At 42.4% G+C, this 12,558-nt stretch overlaps 1 protein-coding gene across 3 annotated transcripts in view; it reads right to left on the reverse strand.

The window, feature by feature from the left end:
* WDR35 (WD repeat domain 35) overlaps positions 1–12,558 on the reverse strand; it is a 76,556-nt gene that overhangs the window by 52,525 nt on the left and 11,473 nt on the right. For all 3 annotated transcript variants that reach the window (XR_002098155.1, XM_019520790.1, XM_019520791.1), the window contains exons 6-9: positions 11,399–11,532; positions 7,339–7,504; positions 6,759–6,904; positions 2,708–2,833 (exon numbers count right to left, since the gene is read on the reverse strand). Coding sequence is in view for 2 of the 3 variants with exons in the window: in XM_019520790.1 (XP_019376335.1) it covers positions 2,708–2,833; positions 6,759–6,904; positions 7,339–7,504; positions 11,399–11,532 (572 nt within the window). In the remaining variant the exon portion in view is untranslated. The remainder of the gene's footprint in view (positions 1–2,707; positions 2,834–6,758; positions 6,905–7,338; positions 7,505–11,398; positions 11,533–12,558) is intronic.

Consider the following 12,558-nt stretch of genomic DNA (forward strand, 5'->3'; position numbering starts at 1 on the left):
TTTACACATCATCCAAAACACTCACAAAAGAGATTTATCCTATTTGCCACAAGTGCTAGAAGTGGACTCAGACTTCAGAAAGTTTAGGGCATTTGGAACATGCCAGACAGAGTTTTAGTCTATATAGAAGCTACTAGGTACAGCTAAGACTGGCACCACACTACAATTTTATCTGTGTTTTTATAACCAGTTCCAGGTAAAAGTTCAGATTGTGTTCAAGTAGTAGCATTTTTACCATTAAACTAAGTTTATGTTCTTTGCTCAACAATATTTAATCAATTATTCTGAGAAAATGTATGCAGATCTCTCACTCTGTCTCAGTAGAAATGAGACTACCAAATGAAACGCATCAGAAACATGTAGAATGATGTTCTCTGGAATGCCCTACTGCAGAGAGAGATGGGAGGCAGGAAAATTATAGATTCATAGATATCTGGGTTGGAAGGCACCTTAGCAGATCATTGAGCCCAACCCCCTGCCCTGGGCAGAAAAAAGCACTGGGCTCAGACAACCCCAGCCATGTGTATGTCTAGCCCCCTCCAGGGTAGGGGACAGCACCACCTCCCTTGGAAGCCCATTCCAGATTCTGGCAATCATTCCCATAAAGAAGTTCCTCCTAATGCCTAACCTAAATCTGCTCTCCGTCAGTTTGTGGTCATTGTTCCTAATTACTCCAAGAGGTGCCCTGGTAGACAGAGCATCTCCTATTCCTTGCTGCCCCCTCTCCTCCCACCTCCCCCACCCTCTGCCCCCAATGAATTTGTAGGCAGCCACATGATCACCTTCTGTAATTAAACTGGGTACATAAGGACAGATGCCCCGTCTAGATTTAAAAAACCCCCGAAAACAAATTAAAAAACCCCAGCTTTTAAAAAAGATTAGCCTGGGTTACCTAAGGTCTGACAAGGGGAAATACTCTTAATTGTTATAGTTACTAATAAGAGTTTTACCACATGGTAGAGAAACACAAACCATTGCTTGAATAAGCCAGCCCAGTAACTGGTCGCAAGCTTTCAAAATTGTAACAGGAAAAAGGAGAACATCAGTTTAAGCCAGATTTAAAACTGTGCCGATATGAACATTAGGGATGACTTTTACATACCAGCTTGCATCTTTCTCTACTATTTCAGGTTGTCTTTCTGCAGACTAACAGAGGCCGCACTATGCTGGCAGAGACCCATAATTCATTCTGTGCAGTTTCAAAAGTGGTACCAAGGGTGGAAACGGTAGTGTAAATAAGGCTTGGGCGACTATCAGAGTGTCAGTTAGCCCTGGCAGGGGCTAATCATCTAGCAATGAAACACTGGATGACTGCCTAACCAACAGTTTACACTGCTGATCCTTCAAGTGGAAAACCACATGTCCAATATTTCAGTGTAAATAGAGGTTAAACATAAAAAAAAAAAAAACCCAGAAGCTTGGATTTTTCATAAAGTGACAGCTTAAGCTTCAACTCCCTTTGGAAATTTCCTGCCTCTCATTAGCAAGCACTGACTGAAGTATCAATTACAACATCAGTAGATTCCAGATTAGTGGACAGGGAAAAAATTAACTTGTACAGAAGCCAAATTACTGCATTTTAAGACATTTACATAATGACTAGGGGGAGAATTCTTTTTCAACTAGGGGATGACTAAATGTAGCTTTGTGACCAACTGAGTTACCCAACTAAAGCAGAGAAGATTCTGCTACTTTCTCCAGGTGGGCAAATCTTTACACTCAATATCATATGGTACAAGTGCACCATAAAAGGAATACAGGCACATCTCCAGAGGTGATCTTCTTTCTATAATACAGGCATTTACACACCCACGGTAGGTAACAGAATCACTCCTACATTTTGGTCAGGTAACTCAGAGTTAGTCAGTAAACAGAACAGAAATCTGCCCTTAGTTCGGTCAGCACTTTTTTGTAATGAACTGGGTTTTAATCAGAAAATACTGATTTTCTGACATCAAAACTTTTATTGGAAACATGACAAATTTAACAAGAACTGTTTCTGGAATTTCTGGTGAGAGAAGGAAACAGTGCCATCTTACCAGAATAGCCTGGTGATTAGGACCCGCAGCAGGTGAGTAACAACCAGAAAGCTTTAGGTTATTCTGGAAGTGGCGGGGGGCTCAATCTCTCCAGCTGAGGCTGTTATTTTGTACAGTGGCCAGCGAGAGAGATGTTGTAGCTTAGTATTTCGGTCATGCAGGGAGGTAACTGCCCCAGGTTCAAAACCCTGCTCCAATAAATATTTAATCATTTACACCAGGTGGAATAGCTTCAACAAGAATGAAAAATCCAATGCAGTAATTTTGGTACTTATGTAGGACATAAGAGACCTTAATTCTCACAGGACAGAAGAATAACTTCCTGCCCAGATCCTGTAATGGTTAGGAAAAAGTGCTAATAGAAACGATAACATAATTTTTGGCATTTTTTTCTTCCATTTCACATCTGCTCAGTTTAGAAAGCAAACCTTTTCAGGCAGTACACCAAATTCAATCTAATACCTAAAAATTAAGCCGTGTCTTTTTGCTTTCAACAAAATCAAATACATCAACACTCAATTGTTTTATTAGTGATACACAGAAGAGACCTCAGCTAGCTCTATTAGGCAAACTGTAATAAAAATTATTTTACACCATTTTTACAGTACTATTTTTCAGCTAATAACTATATTTACCTCCAGTGACTCAAGTACTACATCACTACCTACCTTGTAATCTGGCCGAATGTTTGCAAAATATATGTAAGAATCAACAGCTAATCCAATCTTCAATCCGCCTCCTTCCCAGGACAGGGCTGACATCAGTTTGCCAGGAACCTTCAGTGTACGCAAATGCTAAAATACAGATGCATATTTTAATATATAATTATCCAGTAAGAAGAACTAAAAAATCATGACGGACAAATTCTTAGACAGATGGAATTAAATACCATTGAAGTTACTCCACCAGAATAACAATGAACACAGAATTTAGCTCTTGTGCTCTTCAACAAACTAAAAATTAATTTAATTTACATTATCATAGTGTTCTTTTGTTTTCACTGAACTGTCTTGTTTGGTCAGAGAGAAACTACACAAATTTGCAATGGATGACTTGTACATAACTCAAATTCACAAAAATATACAGGAAAACATCAATGAAAGCAAAAATGTCTTTTCCTTCAATCCTTATGTACCTATTATTTAAACCACTTTTTAAATAAAATTAAACTTCCCATTAGTAACAACAATAACCTTTGATATTTCTCAAGAGTTAGGATTAGCCTAATACTCCATTATCATAGTAAACCAGGTAATTAAGGTCCTTTTGAACACAACTGCTAGAACAAACATGCCCACAGAGTAGGATGGCTGTATTTTTAGAATACACCCATCCTATGCCATGGGCATATGTAAAATCAGTTTTGGAAATAAGCTGATCATGCATACCCAAGAGCAAGCTCCACTGACATAACAAATAAATCCTTCCTGAACCTATTCTCTTCCTCCTCCTTTCTACTATTCCCTCTACACAAGCCTAAACAAAAAAAAAAGTTCAGTTATGACTTAACTAATACAGGGAACAACTATATCATTCAGATGACAACAGATGGCAAAATACTTCCCACTTTGCGGCAGTGTATGGAGATTACAATCAGTGAACTATGCAAAGTGGAAATTCATAAAATGCCATTTTCATATCTAGATATTTTTCTAGAGACTATGACTGCAATCCTGTAGACACATATGCAGGTAAAAAGCCTTAGATATTCAAATAGTTCTGTGGAATTACTCATATGTATAAAACTACTCCTGCAACTAAGTTTTAAATGATCAGGGCCTTAAATTTTCTTTGATCATGAAAAGAAGACGTCTTGCTTAACAGAATGCCAGTGAATGCCAGTTGGTCTAATAAAAGATATCAGATTCACCCAAGGAACCTTGTCTGCCTATGTCCTTAGACCAACATGGCTACAACCTACACCCCAGTGAATTCTATTTTCATTTAAATTTCATGTCTCAGCCTACCTTCATTATGAGACAATAATTTTGTGTCCAAGTTAAATGCAGATGTATATTTTATTATTTTATATGACTCAGTATCTTATTAAGAGAATAGCAAAATGGTTAGTTGCTCTATTTTTCTGCCTGGCTTCAGATTAGTCCAAGGTGACACCTTTATTTCTAACGGTGTGAATTTCTGTGAAATATCTACCACCAGAATAATGGCCTGAGAGCCGGAGCAGACATGTATTCCAGCCCCCTGGCTGAAGAGCCTCGCAGATGAGCTTTTGCTTGGCTCACGCCTACCCTTAACAGTGCCCACTGATTGGCAGCCTGCCCTCTGCCCTGCCTGTGAAGGACAAAGCTGTCACAGACACCCCCAGGAGGGTTCTCACCACAGGAAAATGCCCTGCCTCCTTCCCCCAATTTCACTAATCAGCTGGCTGGCAGGACAGGGGGGGCTTCTCCTGTAGGAACTCTCCTGGCTCCTGCCACACTTCATGCTCCCCTCCAGGTCTACCAAGAGGAGTTTGAGGGGCAAGGAGGGGAGAGCATTCTTCCACAGGGAAAAGCTCCCAGAGCCTTACTGCACTGCAGCTGCCTCTGGACCCTGTAACTCCTCCAGGTTGACCCAGAAGAGTGCAAAGGAGCCATTCTCCCTGCAGGCAACCTTCCTGAGGCTACGGGATGGGTACCACCACAGGAGAATGGCCCCCAGTCACGGGACATGGGGGGAATTCTATGGCAGGGTCCCCAACAGGGCTCCCTCCTGGGCAAGGGAGAGATGGAGAGAAAGCCTCCTCAACATCTGAGAGAAGCATACAGCCATTCAAGTCAGCGTAGGAGGGGGGAGATCTTCCTTGTAGCAATTAATCTAAGTTTCTTGGGAAAAAGCCACTTCTCTGCAAGAAATCCCATGAACAGCTCTATCCTCTTTTTGTGCTGGGAGAAAGGTTTTCTCCTGGTATGAACATAAGACCAAGGACAGGTGTTAAAGACTAACTGGTTCAGAAGGCCACAAGCTTTCATAGGCAATAACCTATTCAGCATGTTTATCAAGATGCTGAATTAGGCTGTTGCCTATGAAAGCTCGTGCCTTTCTGAACCAAGCAGTCTCTAAGCCAGTGGTTCTCAACTTTTTTAGATTCGGGAAACTGCTCCATAACTTTTCTGAATTTGGCAGCACCCGTTAAGAACAACCATTGCACTGTTTCAGCTTTACCATTATCAACCAAGACACTGCACCACCGATATGTTTCCTGTGTTTCTTCACTGCTCCCAAATGAAACTACCCCAAAACAAAGGCACGCAGGAAGGAGTATGAGGCGATTAGACCAGGAAGGGCTGCAGCAGGTGTTCCTGCCAGCACTAGGTTTATCAGATAAGAAACCCATGCACCTACCGCAGCTGCTTTCTGATCTGGTATTGCATGAGATGCAAGGGAAGCACCCTGAAGATACCCCCAGATGAGAACCACTGCTCAAGGTGTCACCCTGGTCTACCTTCTGCCACTGAATAGCTAATGAGGCATCTACACGCATGATTAATTTTGGACTTAAGTTATACACAACAAAGAAGCCATCATCTGAAAATCTCAGCCAATATCTGTGAGTATCAGAATTAGTATAATGCCATTCCCCTTAGATCTCAAAATTAAGTTTACTTGTGAATATTTCTACACACTGGATGCAGAACCTAAAATGCTTGGGACAGTCACTTACATTATAATACTAGTAGGCAGGGGCATTAGTTAAACTGTGTCCAAGATTCTGACAATAAATACTGAAGGCTACAGAATTTCCCCATAAATCAGGATCTTACTTTTTTCAGAACAAAACGTGCAATTCAATGTTCTTTCCTTACCGTAACTGCTGGGGCTGGCCTGACACCTCTTCCTTCTTAGGAACCAAGACTTCCTCATACACTCACTATTGTTTTACATAATGTTGTGGATGGCCAAATATCACATCGGCTAATTTATTTATTTCTAATACGAGCTAACTGCCCGCAAGAATGATGGGGGCTGGGATGGAGTGCTGCCACCTAACGCCCCATGCTGCTGCTGTTCTGCCTCTTGCAGGGAGCAGGGTGGGGAAGCCAAGGCAGCGCTGCTGGCCTCGGCTCCCCCACCCCCTTTCCGGTCCTCGGCATGGCTTCAGAATCATGGCAGCGCTCCCCCACGCTTGGAGCCCACTGATTGGCCATTTCCTTCAGTCAATCAGAGTGCGAATAAAACATTACGGACACACAGACAGTCTTAGGCTTTTATAATATTAAAATAATGCAAAAGTAGCACCATAAAAATGAACTATAAGAACACTGACTCTCAGATGGTAGATTCTGCTAGCATAGAAGCACTCGCCTTACGCTCTAGCTGCAACAGCCTATAAACCAAATGAGGTCAGGTGCAAAAGACTTTCACAAAACAGGGTCTCCTAGAGACGTATGAGGATAAGAAAGGATTTACAATGCATCTTTGAAAGGTTTCTGGGAAAAATAGTGGGCAGGTGTCATTTCCCAAGCTTCAGTGAATTTCACCCATACAATGTATGTTTCACAGTGAACCTCCCAAAGCACAATACTGTGCAATCAATAAAAATATAAATATTAAAAATAAATTTATAAAAATATATATATATTCTTCTAAATATATATAACTCATACATTCAAAGTACAGAACACTATGGCTATTCTGATCATAATTACAGCAATCACTAGACAAGCAAAATAAACATCTTAATTTGAGCTTTTTAGACAAGTTGCAATGTATTTTTACCTCACCAAATGGAGTGTAGAACTGAACAATATTGATATCTTTCTCTTGGGTAGTTGTTTTTTGGGAGCCTGCCACAGCCAACACACTTCCACAATGATTCCACTGGATACAAACCACATTCATACCAGTGTCAATCAAAACAGGGTCTATTTTTTAGAAATAAGAAGTTGAATATTAGCAATATTGGGTCAGGAATGGTTCAACGATCAGTTTCCAAGGCTTTAGCAAAAACAGCATCAGTTCATGTTTTAAATATACCTAATCCTATGTAATTTCAGATGTTATCAGAGGTGCTGAAATAAAGTTGTTTCTGCACACCAAGCAACTTACAGACAAGCAAGATGCTCCATTCCATCCCCCCCTATAAAGGTGCTGGGGCTCTCCATGTCCTCTATTGCCTTTCTCAATTCCCAGGTTTCACCAAAATCACTTGGCTCCCACCCATTCTAGGAAACTCTCTCTGAAATTCTGGAATTGACTGAATGCAGCAGCCAAAAGTAAACATGTTACAAACACAGAAATACCTTTCAGTTGAGTGTTAGACCTTGCCTGCATCAGATAAAAAGTAAGGTGTACTCACTTTGGTCATTCTCGTGTCTCATTATCTGGCATCTTCCATTGTCAAAACAAATAGCAAGGCAAGGGCAATCCGGCTCAATGTACCCTTCTGCACCATGGTACCAATGTATTCCAGCAATACTAAATGCTCCAGTTACATTCACCAAGCAATTCAGTTTCATTTTCATCTAGACAAAAAAAACCTTTAATCATTATCTATCATATATTTAATCAAAATGGTTCTAATTGCAATGCACATTTATACCATAACCTTACAAAAGATTAGAGTGGGGTAGGAAATGTTTTTCCTACCCAAATGATTTTTCTTCCACCCAAGAAAAAAAAAAATGATGAGATTTGAAAAAATGTTCCCAATCAAAGTAGACAGTCAAAATTTTGAAAATTTTCACAAAGTATTATGCCAATAAAATTAAGTTCAGGTCAATCAAAACATTTTGCATTTACTCTGAATTCGCTCAATTACTAAAAAAAGGCATTTAAAAATGTTAAAAGCATTTAAATTTAATGTTATAATGATAGGTTTTCTGGTTTGGGTTTTTTTTAACTAGCTCTTGTTTACCAACAATTTCAGGACATATAAATTAGGGGAATATAATTTCCTGTCTACAAATCTTTTTAAACTAATCTTAAAATGGCTTCTTCTTTTAATTCATACATTCTATTAATTTAGGCAATTCTCTGTCCATCTAGGGAGCCAATTTAAAAGATTTTACTTTACATTGTCATTGCCAAAATATGTAATACTACACATCACAGTTATTCCTGTATTCCAAATAACTGGAACTTCAACATAAATGACAAATACAACACATGACTAATGCAGACATGGTGACCTAGGATTCTCCCCCCAGCATGGCCTACTGTTCCAGCACTCTCATTTCATCCACCCAAAATTATTGCAGCATAGTGAGATTCACCTTAATGCATGCAGCATTGCTGCTTTAGCTCTGTGTGTAGCCAATAAAGCTTTGCTTCATCCTTTAAATCAGACAGGTGTGTCATGGTACAGCCCATATAACCTCCCTGGCCCACTCAAATACTTGCAGGACATTACGTTCTACACCAACCATTAGAAATATAAAATAATATTAAAGCCATTTATCTTTATTCAAGGACCTGCTACAGAGATTTTCTTTTAAACATCTAAGATCTTAATTCACTGTCTCCCTGCCAAATAATGTGATAGGAAACTGTTGGTTTATGCCAGGAGTGTCAAACATTCACCTCATGGACCAGATCCAGTCTGTGGAGACCTATGAGCCAGCCTGCGGGTCTTGGACTGACCCTGTACATCAAGGCAGTTTGGCGCATGGACTAGACCCAGCAACATGGGCACTGCAAGTGGCACAGGGGGTCAATCCAGGGCAGAAGCTGCATGCAGCACCCATGCCGAACCAGCCCTGTGTAGGGTCTCCAGGAGCAGTCCAGTAGGGCACTGCATGCAGCCCACAACCCATGCCAATCCCCTGTGCCACGTACAGTACTCACAGCCAGTCCAACCCCACACGCTGGATGCAAAAAACACACTGGCCCTGCTCAAGGCTCACTCTGCATGTGGTGCATCGGGCCAGCACTGGGCACATGCTGCATGCGGTTCTCCACCAAACCAGCCCTGCGTGTTGGCTCCAATGAACGAGGGCAGTCTGGGATTTGATCTGGACCAGCCCTGGAGCCAGCACACAGGGCCAGTGCAGTAGGGCACGCCAAGCAGTGAGCACCCCATGCACAGTGACCCCCTAGAGCAGGACAAGAACATGCTGCCTGCAACATGCAGGGCTGAACCACCCTACACACTACATACAGCACCCACCAGACCAAAATTGGGCAGGGTGAGTTTGATCCCCCGTATGGCAGGGCACTGCAGGTGCCTGCCACTTTAAGGGCCTGGAGCTGACAGCTGCCAGGTGCTTGATGAGGGCAGCCATTCTGAATCTGGGGCTGCCCTTATAAACAGAGCAGTTCTGCTACTGGAGGCCAGGCACCAACACTGCCTGGCTGGAGGCCTGCTGGTATCATCTGGAGGTAAGGGAGGTGCTGTAGGGGATGGTCAGGAGGTTCCTGGTCCTGGGTAAGACCTAAAACTGCACCCTGCCGGGAGTGGGTGGTCTGGTGAGGCTCTCAGTGGCATGGGAGCCCCTAGGAAATGCCAGGCCAGTTTCCACCCTGGTGAAAGGTGGGTTAGGGTGCCTTAACCCCTAGCCCCCACCACTGGGTGGATTACCCCTTGTTTGAGGGTCTGGAAGGTGGACCCCATAGAGAAAGGGTGAGGCCATAGACTCACACCTGTCTGAACTTCCCCTGACTGGTCCATGCTGGGGCCAGGACCAGAAGGGTCGAAGGGCCAGGGGCCCACCACGAGGAATGCCCAAGAGCCGAGGGCCTGGGGATCCTACTGGCCTGGAGGTGGGTCAGGGCTAGCGAGCCAAAGGTCCCGGGGGAACCACACCCGAAGGGGAAGTGGTTCAGGGAGCTATGCTGCCTAGTATGAAGGTGGAAGAGGCCGCCTGAAGAGAGGAATCCAGGCGGGGTTCAATTAGTAGGATTCTGCCATCAGCAAGGCTTGGGCTGCAGTGTAGGGGAGGAATGGAGCCGCAGATAGTGCCCCCTGGCATCGGGACAGGAAATGGGCAGCCTCCAGCTTAATTACATCTTTAACAACAAGGCGTGGTGGGCAAGAACGCGGGAGGTTAGCCCAGGAACAAGTGGACGGGCTGCACTGAGATCAGCCCCGGAGCAGGCCCCCTGTTACAGCCCATTTACCCGATATTATTGCACAACATATATTGTATTGGTGAAATTCATGCGATTTACCTAGCATGTGCATAAACAATTTTCAGGTTTTTTTTACATAATGAATTGCAAACCAAAGAATGCACTGATGCTATATTTACTTAGCTGCCCAGAATGATGAAACAGGTACTATGGGCAGTTATACACATACCTTTTCGAGATCCAGCAGGTCAGAGCAGACTCGATTAATCAAGTCTGCTCCACACACAAGCTGACGCACACTGCACCACACTGCGTACAGTTGTTTAAGTGGCAAAATGAGCATCAGTACGCAGAAAATGGTGGTGGTGCACTTTTGAACTAAAACACCTTTAAGATGCCACCACCACTTTATACAACTGCATGTGCCATAGCACCAGGCACTCTTAAAAGTGCCTGGCACTGCAGCACAAGCATATGTACAAATGCCTATATGCCTAAATGTTTTCTGAATACCACACTCTCTCATGCTGCTGGAACTAGCAAGTAGAAATTTTAATCTTAGTGCACATTAAATGCAAGAAATATGGTAAAAGCAGTTTCTTCTGCTTACCAGACAAAAACTGAAAGTAAAATTTGCACAGCCTTAGTCATGGGGGATAAGAACAAGGAGCAGGCTTGGCTCCCTAGCTGCTGTTACTCAGTTACTTGCTACAAGAAAAGATCTTTCTGTCTTTCAACCACAAGGTTCATCTTTTATTCTGGGGTGCATTGTATATAAGAAAATATGGTATTTACCTTAGCAAACTTGCTATATGTATGTACATGTACATACATGTGTATACATAGATAGTACATATAATATATTACGTATGTTTATATAAATGTACCTATTACGTATATTATATACAGCAAAACCTTTGTTATCCGGCACCCATAGAGAATGGGGGGGGTGCCGGATAACCAAATATGCTGATTACCCAAGAGGCCCAAACTGGTATCTTTGCCATTTTGGGCCGCCACCCCTCCCGCCATGTCAGTATGCCGGGGAACAAGGAGGGGGCTCGGCAGTGCAGGCTGCTTTGCCCCGGGCCATAGGGACCTGGTGAAACCAGAAGTGCCACAGTGGGCACTTCCGGTTTTGCTTTTGCCGTGTCGACCAGCATGCCAATTAATAGAGCATGCCGGTTTGTAAGGTGCCGGATAACGCATTTTTTGCTGTATTATATATTTTGTGTAATATTTACATTTTATATAATATATATAAAATTTTCTTTGAAAGTTAGGAAAACTAACTTTTACATTAAAAATAATAGTTAACACGGACTCAATGCATATAGCTCTGAACTTACTATAAAATTCCCCTGATTGTCATAAATGTGAATTTCTCCATTTGCCATTCCAAAGAGTAAAACTTTGCTATCAGAGGACCATGCTACGTGGCTCAGCTGTGTACCTTTCAAGTCTTTCCCCCAGATACGATTACCTGTAACAGAAAGTCCATTCTATTTAAGAGAATTGGTAACTGGGTATATGTTACTTACGTGAAGGAAATATATCAACTAGTAATAAAATTAACATTTAAAAATTACAAATGAAAAGAGCTATTAGTCATATGTATAAAGACAAGAACAATTACTACAAACTATTCGATATGAGATAACTTACCTATGTAAAATTTGTGGAACATAAATTTAAATCTCAAGAATACAAGCATTGATGCGCCAGATGTGGAGAGCTGGATCTCTGGTGTTAATACAATGTTTTTGTTCTTTTAAGCAGTAAGTGATATGGATGTCAAGCTCTTAGTTTGATTATTTTTGATTATGCGCTCATTCTTCTTTCAGTGTATCACTATTCAGGCACCAAACGCATATATATGCAAAACCACCTAGAATGCTGGCTTAATTATCAGCAGGGATCCTCGAGTTTTTTGTTTTTTCTTTTAAATCCCAAATTCTCTGATTAAAAAAACCCCCAAAATCTGTGTTTTTATGCGATTAGTGGAGTTTCATTTCAAAGATATACATATAAGCTGAACACAATGTTTTATAAATATATTTACAATGTTAAAGCAATATGGAAGCCTCAATCACTATAATAAATTCTAAATGCCTATAAGTTTTGGGGTGTTTTTGTCATAGAAAGTCAGCGTTCCCCCTGCTCCCTTTGCTCACCAGGACAGACGTCCAGCTGTGGCTGTCCAACTACTGCATTGGAGGTGCTAAGCAGCCCTGATGTGCCAGTACCGTCACTCCCAACCCACAACTCTCCCAACCCTACCAGTGCCCCTCCCCTAAACCATAGCCCCCTGGCCTCCCCAGCCCTGGCAGTGCCCCTCATTCCTGACCCACAGCCCTCACCCCCAACCGCCCAGTATGTGAGGAAAGGGCTACGTATGTGGGGAAGGGGTTGGGTGTGTGAGGAAGGGGGCATGTGGGCACAAGTGATGTTGGGGTGCAGGGGGAAGGCATGTGCCCCTCCCCCCCCCCCCCCCCTTTTTTGGCCCCCC

The sequence above is a fragment of the Gavialis gangeticus genome, unplaced genomic scaffold, assembly GCF_001723915.1.
Source record: "Gavialis gangeticus isolate Ggan-Ray unplaced genomic scaffold, GavGan_comp1, whole genome shotgun sequence".
NCBI classification, from domain to species: domain Eukaryota; kingdom Metazoa; phylum Chordata; order Crocodylia; family Gavialidae; genus Gavialis; species Gavialis gangeticus.